At 38.9% G+C, this 14,702-nt stretch overlaps 1 protein-coding gene and 1 pseudogene across 1 annotated transcript in view; both read left to right on the forward strand.

Moving 5' to 3' along the window:
• ADGB (androglobin) overlaps window positions 1-14,702 on the forward strand; it is a 157,959-nt gene that overhangs the window by 133,567 nt on the left and 9,690 nt on the right. The window contains exons 31-35 of the mRNA XM_008695018.2: window positions 5,406-5,582; window positions 6,329-6,431; window positions 8,914-9,120; window positions 13,112-13,220; window positions 13,914-14,100. Of these exons, the coding sequence (XP_008693240.1) occupies window positions 5,406-5,582; window positions 6,329-6,431; window positions 8,914-9,120; window positions 13,112-13,220; window positions 13,914-14,100 (783 nt within the window). The remainder of the gene's footprint in view (window positions 1-5,405; window positions 5,583-6,328; window positions 6,432-8,913; window positions 9,121-13,111; window positions 13,221-13,913; window positions 14,101-14,702) is intronic.
• On the forward strand, window positions 678-3,297 carry LOC103666960 (annotated as a pseudogene).

Consider the following 14,702-nt stretch of genomic DNA (forward strand, 5'->3'; position numbering starts at 1 on the left):
TTAATACAGTTCCTATCTTCAAAGAACTTGCAGTCAAATGGAGGAGGCCGAAGGTAAACAGAGAGTTTTAATGTTAGATATTACATGTGAAGTGGTGGGGAGAAAAGGTACTTACTTCTAGCCTCTTTCTCCTAGAGGAGCCGGATTCTGACCTGAGTCAGTGAGCAAAGATATTCGAAGGTGAAAAAGAAAACAATCTCTGTGTTCTGTTTTTCTGGGTTTTGTTTTCTTTGTCGCTTTTTGTTTTGTTTTTTTCTAGCATTAAAGTATGAGAGATGGGGCGGGAGGGGTGAGAAAGAGTCAGGAGGAAGAGGGCCTTTAAGCCTCAATAGGAGGCTGGGACTCTATCTACAGCCCAGAGGTCATGACTCCAAATTCCTTCAGGGCCAGGTAGGAAATTACAATGATTAGGTGTAAGGAAGAGGACATGCGGGCAGAGTTGAGGAGTGCAAGCATAGGCCTAAAGATTCTCAAATTCAGGTTATTTAAAAACAATGAACTCAAAATACCTATGAGGAAAAATCTTCCCAGCATTTGTGATCATTGTTTAGGCTAAGTTGGTCTAGGGGAGAGATGGGGGATAGAAGGTTAGAAAAATGTATCGAGGTGATCAGATTTTTATTTCAGATACCCTGGTAGCTTTTGGAGGTATACATTTAAAGGGAAAAAGACTAGGGATGGTGAGAATGGTTCAAGAAAGTAGTGCAGTAGTCCAGGCAAAAGAGGGCAAGGTGTACCAGGTACAGGTGAGAAAGGAAGAGGACAAAAAAAGAATTATCAAGGAAACAAACAGTGTATGTTGTTATTAATCCCAAGTGGGTGGTAAGGAGCAAGAAGAAATAAAGGACACCTCCCAGGTTTGCTGCTGAAGCAACTGAATAGGATGTTGGTACCAGTAGTCTAGGACAATAAAGGGGAATTAACAAGTTAGGAGAAGAGATACTGATCATGTCCTACACTTCAGTAGTGGAAAAAAAGTCCACTTGCATTGCCAAGATTGAATTTTTTTAAAAGGTTTTATTTATTTACATTAGCAAGAGAGTATGTGCGTGTGCACATGTGTGTGGGGACAAGGGACAGAGGGAGAGAGAGTCCTGAGCAGACTTCCTGCTGAGTGCAGAGCCTGATGCTGGGTTGGATCTCAGGACCCTGAGATCATGGCCTGAGCTGAGACCAAGAGTTGGATGCTTAACCGACTGAGCCACCCAGGAACCCCACCGAAGTTTAATTTCCCAGTCGGAGTCCACCCTTGGAAACATTGTGAAATAAAGAAGCTTAACCTGACCTCTGCTAGGGGTGGAATGGAACTGATGGGGGGGTGGACCGTTGGCTGGGGCTCTCCCCTTTGTGTTGGGACTCAGTGATGCAGGCTGACCCTAGTCAATGTCAGTGCTGGGAAGAGGCAGGTTGCCAAGGCAGCAGGAACAGTTGCAGCCTCCGTCTGTGATGTAAGAAGTCTTGTGGGAAGCAGAGAAGCAGCTGCATTACTGGAGGATAAGTTATATCAGTCTACACAGAGGTTTTCATACAAGGAAAATAAGAGGTAAATGGACCAAAGGTGAAGCCGAAGGCAGATGTGTAAACTACTGAGCCATCCAGGCATCCCGAGTCATTCCAGTTTTTATCAAATCGTATTAATTCATACTTCAAGTGTGAGGGGAAAATGCCTCATAGGCATAAACATTCCCAGAATAAATCAGAAATTGAAGATAATCATGTTGAAGAAGAAAAATCCAGTTCTCCAGACCCTGGCATCCTGACTGACAAGAAGCTATGCTCACATTTTCTTTATGCACTGTGGACAAGCCTGCACGCGCCACTGGGACAGCTGAGATTGTTCCAGTTTCAACTAAACAAAGTACTGCTTAACTTACTTCCTTATCCCATTGAAGGTGTTCAAGCCTGATAGCCAGTTATACCGGTGGGCTTATCCCCAGATCAAAGTATGATGGAGTCGGAAGAACAAAAGCAGGTGATTAAAGCTGAGTGGGCTATGGCAAAGACAAGAAAGCAGAGGAGAAAAAGAATTTCTCTCTTTAGCAAGAAAAGATTACAAGGGTGAGTATTAATGACAGACAGAACCTGGGCTTTAGTTCAAACATTACGAACAACAGCCCCAAAGCTTTGCATTAATAGGATTGAAGAACTGACTCTTCATCCACTGGAATGTCTCCAGGGGAAAGAAGTGGCTTCCACGGAAAGAATTAATTTATATTTATTACAACTGATACAAGAATGGCGCTCTTCAGGCCTTAATTGGCTACATGAAGCCAGTGAAAGGCAGAGGTATCCAAATTCTCACAATTGTTGGCAGAGGAGTAAGGGGGTGTGGTGGCTCTTCAGTTACTCTGAAAATTAGTTGAACTTACTTAGAAGCCAGTTCCTCAGCTCCTGGGCTGCCTTTGAGCTGTAAGCATGTGCTAAGTGAGTTTTCATGCTGAGGTTGTTTCATAGGGCCCTGGATGAATGTGGGGGAATTTTATCAAAAATTAGTATCACCCGTGTTTTCACAAAATGTCATTGTTAAAGCAGTAAAAATGAGAGGGAGCCGGGCATTTTGTGAGTCAAACGTGGGGAAGTACACTTAAAGTTAGAATGGGTTAAGAACTAGTGATTGAAAGAGCAAGAAGTCCCACCTGTCCTGAGGTAGCGACAGTCAGTACCATGATAAACAGGGGGAGAATGCCAGAGCTTTTGTGTTCAGAAACTACGGTCATTTCCCTGGAGTGGACTCTCCCTATTTGGGAAGCTGTCAGTATAAAATGTGTCAGGCCGTTTGAGCCTCATCTGCTACCCCAGGCTACCTTGTAGAGCTTCCATTTGGGAAATGATCTTCATCAAGGCGGTTGGCTTCGGAATAACTCCTCAGCGTTAACGCTGCATGAGCGTAAATATCTTTGGCCAGATGTCCTGTTAGAGTGCATAGGATCCCCAGGCACTGGACGATATGAGAGACACGTGAGACACACCGTGATAGACATAAGCTCAAAAACCAAACGGTCTAATGTTACAAACATTGCTACAGATACAGAAGTCCGTATAGTACTTGACGATTTCTTACTTCCTGACACTTACCGTAAATTCAGTCCTGTAATGTGTGGCAACATACCTCTAGATGGAAGTCAAAATGAAAAGCTGCAGTTGGAAGGGTTGACGTACATAAAAAGAAATGAAGAAGAAATGAAAATGCTTGCAAAAGTACCAAGTCAAGAAAAAGGAATTTCGCAGAAAATTCGTGATTGGATAAAACTAAACACGGACATGTATGGTGGCCTTCCATTCTTTTCGAAACTGTGATGAATGTGAGGATATATTATCAAAAATGAGAAGCTTGTTCAGATGATCCACCATTTAATAAGGAATCATGGGATTCAGCCTGAGTTAACTTTGAAGTACTCCTGAATTCTGGGGAATCCTGGAAAAGATGGTGCTTGGATCAGTTCGCGCAGCACAAAGTGTAGGCTAGGTTACAGAATTCATATGGGAATTGGGTTTTTAAGATATGAATAACTAAGCTTTAGGAATCTTAATATTGTGCCAGTTGGTTAGTAGACATTAGTGTTATACTGTCTCATGTTTGAAAATGTGTTAATACATGTGCCAAACAAGAAACTGACAACTATGATATTATACTTTATTTTTACTTTAATCACCATAATCATGTTGATTTTATTTGATCATCGATTTTATTTCATGTGGAAAAGCTAATTTCTTCTTAAATTTTCATTACTTATGTTTTCACTAGCTACAGTTTACAATCCAAATGCCTTTTACGTAATATCTAAATGGATACAGAAAAAAAAGAAGTTTCTCTACTAAGGGATTATTACATTTGAAAGGACCAGATACAGTTTTCTGTTTAACATTAGGCTATTTTAACATTGTTTGGTTAGAAAACATAGGTGAAGTGGTTTCAATCAACCACTTTGTTTCCCTTGAAACTTCCAGATAATGCTATACAAGTTAGCTATATAATGCTAGCTTTTCTAGATATAGCTCTAGTTTATCATTTAGTGTTAAGAAACCAATTATTTGAATGCACTGAGAAAATATTCTTATCAACAAAATAAATTATTGACATTTAAAACAAAGAAGCTTAACTCAATCCATAAACTCTTACAGGTTCCCCCCACCTCAAATCCTTCATCATACTCCCTTTCCTGATCCCAGAGACATTTCTGATAAACTCATTTATCAAGCAATATAAAAGATGATAAAACCTTTTGTACTGTGTTATAAAGGGAAGAAATAAAAGAATTTCCACTTGTGAAATTTAAATTCTCATCTGAATATTAGGGGACTACTGTAGAAAGCAAGATCTTTTCGGTAACACTGACACCAAACTGCCCACAAGAACATTATTCAGTGGCCCTACAGATCTCTGCTTCCCCATCTGCATTATTTAACATGGGTAATTGACATTGTCTCAATCATATGTAAAGTGCTACTAACCACATTGGATTCAAGCCTCTCTCCCTACCAATGAGCCTCACTTATCTAGATATTTCAAGTCCTATGGCTCATAAAAATGAAAATAATCCTAGAAGATATCAAAATGTTAACTTTCATAATGAGTATATATCCAGTATATCCACACCTGGACATGATCAACTATTCCTACCCTAATTTTTATAAAGAGATACAGTGTAACCCCAAATGTAATTTAGAATTTTCTTTTTCTTTCTTTCTTTCTTTCTTTCTTTCTTTCTTTCTTTCTTTCTTTCTTTCTTTCTTTCTTTCTTCTTCCTTCCTTCCTTCCTTCCTTCCTTCCTTCCTTCCTTCCTTCCTTCCTTCCTTCCTGTTTATAGATTTAGATAAAATCTGCCTGTAGTGAAATGCAGTAATCTTAATTGTACAATTCAATGAATTGTGACTAGTGCATTCGCTCTGTAATCTGCGAATCTCTCTCAAGGTATGAAGTGTAGATCATTTGCATAAGCTTGGAGATTCCCTCAAACCTCTTTGGAATGGATTCTGTCATCTTCACACCTCACCCCAGACGGCTGTTTTGTCTGTTCTGGAATTTCATACAAATGAATCATGCAAGATGTGTTCTTTTGTGCTCAGCTTCTTTATCTCAGTAAGACATCTACCTGTAAGATCCATCTGGATTGTGGTATACATCAGTACTTTATTACTTTGTATTGTTAAATAGTGTTCAATGATGTGGACAGATGATAACTTGTTTCTTCATCAATTGATAAACATTTATATTGTTTCCCTTTTTTGGGCTCTTACGAATATGAGACTGTAATGAATTTTTTGTCCAAGTATTTTTGTGAACATGTGTTTTCATTTCTCCTGGGTAAATACTTAATAATGAAATTATGGATCATGGGCGAAAATCCAGACCCTTTTGAATGGAGGAAAACACCTGACCCAAAGGTTTTTATTTTATTTATCAGATATCCACTGTTCACCCTCAACAAGAAGACCCAAATAAACCCTACTGGATTTTGAGGTTGGTCACTGAACACAATGAAGCAGAATTTTTTGAAGTGAAAAAAGATACCGAACGAGCAGATGAAATCCGAGCCATGAAGCAAGCCTGGGAGATGACTGAGCCAGGAAGAGCTATCAAGGTCACCTGAGTTTGAAGAGTTGTTTTTTAACTTCCATTCCTAGGCATTGTTCTGAAGCAAGAGCCATGTTGGTGAAAATGCATGGTCCTTCCTGTAGGAACGGTATCTGGAATTTTGTTAGACACTCACCAGGTACACGTTTAGACCACATTTGAGCACATTGTGAAATGTTGTGCAGATGACTGATACCAGATGACTCTCAAAAACAAAGCACATAATGGTACCACTTATTGGCCCAAATTATGGGTTCCCTCATTCTTTCACGTAGTGTGGGCTGTATCCATGCCTGTCCTCACATTCCCAAGTAAGAAAGCATAAACATACTTAATATGTGTTTTCATGGACTTTGAATAGCCTTGAGTGGACGAAAGCCTGTCCTGCCCCTTGTGGGATGCGCATTCTTCACGTCTCCTCCCTACTGTATTTTATGTAAGAATCATCACTACAGCGAGCCGTTATTACCCATATGTGCTTCATGTCCCCACTCAGGGTTATTAAGCCTGATGAAAAAGGTCCAGGAGCAACTGGGTCTAAGGCTGCCTGCCTTGTGTGTTCGTTTTAGGACTACTTCCTCATTGGTTCTCAGAAATACTGTCAGAATTGTGGATGGCTCAGAATTTGAGGTTATTGGCTAATAAGAGCTGGCCTAGTTCAAACTGCCGTATTCATTTACTCTTTCCTGTTTCTCTCATGGATTCCTTAAATGTTGTTGCCTGGACTGTTCGTTGATAGTGTTTGTTCTTTAGGCTTCCCAGGCTCGCCTGCGTTACCTCAGCCAGTTCATTAAGAAAGTACCAGCTGCGGACAGCACGCCTGTGTCTGACAGCCAGACCAAAGCGCAGGAGGAAGGTCAGTGAGCCCTGGCCCAGCTCCTCACAGCACGGAGCTGTGCCTTGCATCCAAAACACAGAGCATCTTACAGGATAGGGAAATAGATTCTGAATTTTATTTGTTTATTTATTTATTTAGTCAGGCAGACCTTTGCTTTTTCCCCAAGTAGGTATGGTTTTCTCCCTTTAAGAAAAGATGAAACCAGAAATAAGAATGCAGTCTAGTTCAAAGGTAACGGTGTGTGAACTTGAAGGCCGGCCCATGACTGTTAATCTGGCACCTTTCTAGTCAGAATAACTATACACAATAGCGGTAAGATAAAGCTAACTGCTTTTATTGAGTGATTGTCATGGGCCTACAACTGAAAACACTAATTATTTCATTGAACACTCACATGAATCCACTATAATCTGTAACCTATAATATGATTTCCAACTTGCCAATAAGGACAAGGGCCCAGAATAATTTGCTCTACAATTGGCTAAATTCACAAGATACCCAGGGACAGGGCCAGCTTGCAGACAGCTCTCCACAACCCCAGAGCGCCTCTTACTAATCCTTGACTGCCCCCATCTATAACTTCACTGGGATGCCCGGGGAAGGCCGAAGGTGTTAACATCCCCAACCATGCTTTTCCATGTTTACATCCTCAGGAACATAATTCAATGATTGTTATAAAGATAATGCCCCTTAACTTTCCATATAAAGAGTATAAACGACAAATATCGCCCTGATTTTGTTTCCTGGGGTGGGTACTCTTCACAACACTTTTTGTTTATTATCTCCTTTTAACCCACAGCAACTATGAGGTAGATACTGCTCATGGTCAGAGAGTCACCAAACTCTTCCGAGTTTGCATCTAAAAAGTGATAGGATTGGAATTTGAAATATTTCTAGCTCCTGAAGTACTCACTTTTCTAAGTGTTAAAGTCTAATGTCACATTAAGAATACAAAGGTGAATAGGTTTTATTATGATTCTATCATTTTATTATTTTGAATTTTATTATTTTATTAGGTTTTATTATTGTTTTAAAAAATGTATGAAGTTATATGCAAAAGAAGAATGTTGCATTGGACACTTGTTAAAAATGGCAAGGAAGACTATTCAAGACTATTGCAATAGGAGTCAAGTCTGTTGCAGTAGGAGAGAGTTTGAATTCAACTTTGAATACAGCAGGGACAAGTGGGGTTTTATAGTGACTAGGCAGGGACTGGGTGGAAAGTTATCCAGAAAACTTGGTTAGGTATTGAGGGTAGAGGAAGAGAGGAGCTGGACTGGATATCAAAGCAGGGAGGGTGGGATTCTTGATAAATTAGTCTAGCAGGATTTTTTGCTAAAAGTGGGATTCGCAAGCCAAGGACAAGGCCTAGTGGAGAACAAGGCTCAAAAGAGGCTGACCTTGTCCTGTAACATTCATGCAATAAAGACACAAATATTCATTGTACAGCTTGACAAATTTTTACATATGTATACACTCAGGAACCACCATTTGGATCAAGGTATAAAACACTTAAACATCCCCAAAGTCTTCCTCATCCCCCTCTCCTCAGCCATTTTGTCCCTCAAGGGACAAATAGTCTGACCTCTATTACCCTGTTTTCATTTTCCTGTTCTTGAACTTCATATATTTGGACTCATACTGTATATACTTTCTATCCCTCACTATTAAGCTGTTCTAACTCTTCTTGTGTTGGGATTGGTAAGGTGTGTTTTATAAGAAATTTGTCTATTTTATCTAAGTTAAACTTCCTGGAATAGATTTTAATTTCTTTTTTCTTGATCCATTTTGCTCTAGGGGTACATCAATTTTAATAATATTTTAAAATGTATTTATTTCATTTCTCCATGCTTTAAAGCACTAACCTATTATCACCTTTTATTCAAAGCAGAATATAACATTAATTAAATTATCTGCAATTGATAAATAGGAGAGGAAATGTCTGCATAATGTGGAAGTTGTGGTAGGTTTTACACAGTTTTTTCCCCCCAGGCATAAAGATCTAGAACAGTGGGAGTAGAATTATAGCGTTAAGGAAAAACTTTCCAGCTTTGCAACTTCAGAAACAAGAGCTCTTTTCAGGTCTATTTTAAGATAATTTTAGACAAGTGCCTAGACACAGGGCTCCCTCTCCAGAGAGGAGAACCCCAGTCACATACATTTCCCACACAAGGCAGGTTGTATTTCCTCCAGGGCCCACCCTAGCAGTGGCCCCAAGGTTCAGACATCCCATTTCCATTTGCAGTGTCTCACCTCCCAAAAGCCTCTATTTCTATGTGATGTGTTCATACCCTGAGATGCCTCTGGACACACTTGTGTTTCTGGGCCATCCGCAATGTTTTCTGAGGCTACCAATGATTGTTTTTGCTAGTGCTGTGGTTGGAGGTGGCAAAGCTTTCCAGTCCGCTCCAAACCTGGCTCCCCAAAGCCCTCGTTACTTTCTGCATACGATTTTATAGAATGCAAGTTTGTCTTCGGTAACACACATGTCATGTTGTAGTTGAAACGTCCTCAAGCTCCACAAAAGAGTCCGACACAAAGAGTTCCGTGAGTTCCGAGAGCAAAGATATCATACCATCGGGGAGCATGCTGTGGAAGAAGTGGCAAATGGGCAAGGGCTTGAAGGATCTGTCCAAATCGGGGAGCAGCGAAAGTGGAGGAACGTCCCCAGCGGGGAAGGAAGAGCAGAGTGTGCGGAAGGAAATCAGTAAGTATTATTCTCATTTGTAAGAAAAATAGGTACTTGGAAATAAAAATTCTGGAAAAGACACTAACAAACACATGTGATACATAGGGTTATAGCATAGAAAAACTAGTATTTTGGATTCATAGGTCTTCATTTTGCTTATCAGAGTAGATAATCTGCTCAAGGACCTCATCACTCAGTAATTATCTTAAATATACAAGTGGACCAAAAAAAAAAAAAAAAATCCCCATAGCAGGTGTACTTTTGTAGACTTCTCTGTGTCTACAAACACTAAAAATAAAATTGCAATGTTACCAAACACAGATCCTTTTTGTTTTACCTATCATAGGCTACATGATGTATTTTCTTTTGACCTGCAGTCATGGTATAGAGTCTATTTTTTGCCCAGAGCCCCAGACTGGTGTGGGGAAGGACCACTTCTGTGTCAGCTCTCCTGCTCCTCATTTCTTCACACTTTTGGCCATCAGTCTTCACACCTTTCTATTAAAGTTCACATCACTGTGAAGGAGGGGGCAGGAAACAGGGAGGAAAGGTAAACTTGAGTGGGAATGGAGGACTGGGGCCAAAGTGGCCTGTCCTCAAGCGAAAATGTCTCTAACTCATTCTGAAATGTGTTTTATTATCACTTTTATCTAATATAAATAATGTATATATAATAAAATAATATGAAAAATATACTACATATAAATTTAATCACACAATATCAAGAAAAGTTGACCCCTTCTCCCTCCAAGAAGAGGTGTGCAGTCGGGTTTGGAGAACAGCCTACAGCACTGAAACACGGCCATGGACTCTGAGTACTGGGATTGTAGAAGGAATCCTGCTGGAGAACCGTGGGTCTGGTTGTCCAGCTATTCTCTGGAACCCCATGTGCTGCTCCCACCTCTGCTGTTGGTGTCCCATATTGGCCCTCGCTCCTGGAGAAGCATCACCCACAAGAGATTACAGACCCTGTGAGAGCTTTGCAAGATCTGGCCTTTGTATTCAATAGATATTTGTGGTTCCCACAAAACTACATTATTCTTGGACTCTTGGGTGGCTCAGTTGGTTAAGCGTCTGCCTTTGGCTCAGGTCATGATCCCAGAGTCCCAGGATGGAGTCCCGCATCAGGCTCCCTGCTCAGCGGGGAGTCTGTTTCTCCCTCTGCCCTTCACCTCACTCATGCTGTCTCTCTCTCCCCCTAATAAATAAATAAAATTTTTAAAAACCAAACCAAACCAAACCTACCTTATTCTTGCTACTTCCTATTTTTTCCCTATTTTCATATAATAGGTAATTAGAACAATTTCCTTGGTAGTACCAGAGGGCATATGTAAACAATATCATTATGGATTTCACACCTAAGCATTCTTCCTCAATACCAAAGCCATCATCAAGTTCAACAGTCTAAACATTGCTCTCTATTTCCCTTTTATCTCTGGGAGCCTCTAGAAAATGCCTCTTCCAAAAGTTGCAGATGATCTTTGCCTTTATTCCCACATCTTTTCCCCAGGCTTCACAATCACTATGGCCTGAACAGCAATTTCTAGACTACCTATGATGAAGTAAGTTTTCTCTCCTAGTCTGTTGGAAGCTGAAACTTTTGTCAAATGTAATAAAATGAACCCAGTAATGACCAATTGCTATAAAGATATTTCTAAATGCATATTCTCACTTTCAGAATTTATCCCATAGAGGGCCAGTTTGCAGACAGAGGATGGTACAGACACACACACACACACACACACACACAATTTGGGCTACACTATTTTAGAGGTACAAGGCTGCCATAATACACTCACACCTTATTCCGACAAAACAGAGTTTTGTAGCAGAACATGAAGGTTAACCTTCTCTGCCCCTTTCCCGCATCCTCTTTTGTTTATATATATGTTATTTGGCAGGAGGCAAGAAAACACAAATATCTAATTAATCAGTAAGTATTATCTTTCCAGTCAAAGTCAGCAGAGTTAGTGTCTTATAGAAACAACTCCTGTTTGAAATGCCAAAAATATAGCCAGCATAAGTAGGTGTGTTCATAAGACAAGCAAATGAACTTTAGAAATCTAAGATCCCGCAGTCATCACAATGAAAAAAGGAAAGTTATTGGACCCTGGTTTCTAAAAGACATATTGTAAAATGTCAATTCTTCAGGAACATTTTATGTTATAAAATGAAAGACATGATTGAATTTATGTTTTCATCATAGAGTTGAGTTGGGATATTTTGTTTTTTCACATGTACCATGTCTTCATGTATTTTCAAAAAATGAAAAATTAATTTGTATGTTTAATTAATGTTTTTTTAAAGGCTTATATTAGATTATATTCTGAATGAGTGATCACTTCTAACAAGTTCTTATAAATTAAGCCCTTTCCAATATTGCTGGAGGCTATCACAACCACGTGTAAAAAGCAAGCTCAAATATCCATGGGGCGTGAGACCTCTTGATGGCAAAGTGAGGACTTGACATAGCCCCTCCCAAAAAGCACTAATAAACTGAAAAACAATCAATTAAAAAACATATCAAAACTCTGAAGGCATATTACTAAAGAAAAAGAACAAGATACAAGATTAATATACAAAACTTGCTTTCATTTCTACATAGTATCAGTCGAAAAAGGAAATTAAGACTATTTCATTCACAGTAATGTCAGTAATAAATGTATGGAAATAAATTTAACAAAAGTGCAAGACTTATATACCGAAAACTACAAAATGTCACTAAAGGAAATTTTTAAAAATCTAAAGAAAGAGGAAGACTAGTCCATGCTCTTATTAGAAGACTCAATATGGTCAGATGGCATTTCTCCCCACATTGATGTATAAATTCGACATAGTCCCTATCAAAATTCTAGTAGACATTTTGTAGAATTTAGCAACCTGATTCCAAAACTTACTTGGAAATGCAAAAGACAAGGAATGACCAAAATAATTTTGATAAAGAACCAAGGGGGGGAGGATTTTTACTTCATGTTTTCAGAATTTATTGTGAAGCTAACAATAATCAAAACACTATGATTTGACCGTTTCTTAAAAACTTAGATGTCATTTTTAGTTACATGGAATGTCCAAGAAAGACAAATCTATAGAGACAAAGTGCTTCAATGGCTGCCCACGATTTGTGGTGGGAATGGAGAAGGGCTGTAAAAGACACAGGAGATTTTATGTGGAGAATGGGAGTCGGTTTTTTTGTTTTTGTTTTTGTTTTTTTGTTTTGTTTTGTTTTGTTTTAGTGATTAAAGTGACAGAAGTTTATTAAGCAAGGGTACAGAAAAAGCTCTCAGGAGTGAGAGGGGTCCTGACACTTGGGTGCTGGTCGCACAACTCTGTAAACTTATGAAAAAGCATTGAATTGCACTTTATAAAGGGTGAATTTTAGGGCACATAAATTATATTCCAACAAGGTTTTAAAAAGGAGATTAAATGTCCTGGAAAGACTGAATGGCTAATATTATAGACTCTAAAGTCTCTTTTTAAAGTTTGTTCTTGTGGGTTCGTATGAGTTTAAGGAGTAGAAATTTCCTGCTAACTTGATTTTCAGTGTTTACCTGCTATATATTGCCTGTTCCACTGGACGTACAAGTTTCTTGAAGTAGTCGTCTTAAATATTTTTATATCCCACCCCCCATAGTGCTTATGATGGCTTTTACCCCTAGATGAAGTGTTTTAAATATTGGGTCATTTAATTTGTTTACGATGAAATACAGTATGACTTTTACTTCTTGTCTCCACTGTCATTTAACTACCATCACGGTAACATTGTTACTCTTCTTACAGAGTATATTCACTTTGCCATCTCCTTCATGTAACTCTAAGTATAGTAACACCAGCTAGAGGATAAATATGGAATACAATTACATTTTAATAAAGTCGCATTGAGTAACATTAAAATCATATTAAATTAGACAAGTCTAATCGATGGTTTTTTTTAAACAAAAGATACTATTTTTTAATTAAAATAAGATATACCAGTCATGTAGTGGGTGTTGATTTGTTTTTGAAAGTCTAGGACTTATTTTTTTGACAGGGCCTCGTTCACGATCCCCAACAATTTTGGAAACGTCTCCACGACTTATTCGAAAAGCGCTAGAATGTGTAAACGTAACTCAATATGTACGGTAAGTTTTAATAAACATGATTAATGCAGACATCTGTGTTCATAGAATTTTGGATACATTAATAAGCAGTTGTGAGACAACTAAAAATTTGAACTTAATGCTTAATATACTTCAGTGTATTCACATTTTTAGAAGTACACGATTTTACATCTCAAATTTAGCAAATGTTCTATTAAGTCAATCATAGAATCATTTGAATATTTTCTGTAAAGATTTAATTTGTAAGCTGATTCGGGTGAGTTGAGCAGCAGAAAATTCCCACTACACCTGCTGGCATTATTTAAGTAGGTTCAATTTTATCAAGAACCAGAGAATAGGATTAACAGACAAAGATAGTTACTCAAGCATTTTATAAGTTTGAAAATATTTTCCACATTATTTAGCTGCATAAATTAAAAAAGGAAAAGCCTCCAAATATTCTCATACTTTCCAACACCAATTCTACAAACACCTCATCAGAGGAAGCATCTTATTTTACTGGTATTTTCCTAGAATTTCTTCCTAAAAATATTAGTGACCCGATAAAATGAGCCTAGCCCATCAAAAAATAATAGTTTATCCTTTCTATTCCTAATATTTGATTGGATTCAGACCACCACACTGTCCATACGATTTTAAATTATTTGAATTCTAAAGTAACGTTCATTCCAGCATTCCAGAATGATTCATGCATCTCTTTGGATGTTCTCATAGAAAAACGATGTACACTGACCCTGTGCTACAAACCGATGACTTGAACCAGCACCAGGCAATGCAGAAGGCGGAGGAGGTCCATCAGTTCCGCCAGCACAGGACCAGAGTCCTCAGCATCCGTGACATTGACCAGGAGGAACAGCTTAAAGTCAAGGATAAAATCCTGGACATGTATGGGGAGATGCGGGTGAGTCTCCACATACAGACTATGGGCGACACATTCCCTTATAATGTTAAACAGACATCACAGAATCATAGAGGACCTGGGTGGAAGGAAGTCTTGAAGGCATTTGGTTCCCAACTTCTCAGAAAAGGTTGAGGATCGGTGAAACACATCGAATTTCACTGACTTCCTTAAACCCCTCTGAAATGCAGTATCGGGGATCTACCCACAAAAACGGGAGGAAGGAAGGAGAAGACAACAACAAAATAGGCATGAAGTTAGAGGAGAGCTGGATGAAGATCATATTAACAGACTGGGGACAGCCAAATTCTAAACTGGTAGCAGAAAAGCTCTCAAAGAATCAACCCAATGTGCTCCACAGAGTCCCTGAAGGGCTCAGAAATTGGTGGCATCGGCCACATGAGATGTGAAGGTGAAGTGGGAAGAAGACAAGACTGTTGGGTTTGCTTGGCTCGAAGCGATTTAAGAAGCAGTTTGAATTGCAGGTCACTGCCTCAACTTTTGTAGTTAGGTGACTGTCCGTCCTGCACCCCAGAAGACTAAAGCTGCTTTTAGACAAATTCCAAAAAAAAAAAAAAAAAAAAAGGTGGGGGGTAAGATTTTTG

The sequence above is a fragment of the Ursus maritimus genome, unplaced genomic scaffold (assembly GCF_017311325.1).
Source record: "Ursus maritimus isolate PB19 unplaced genomic scaffold, ASM1731132v1 scaffold_13, whole genome shotgun sequence".
In the NCBI taxonomy this organism is placed as follows: domain Eukaryota; kingdom Metazoa; phylum Chordata; class Mammalia; order Carnivora; family Ursidae; genus Ursus; species Ursus maritimus.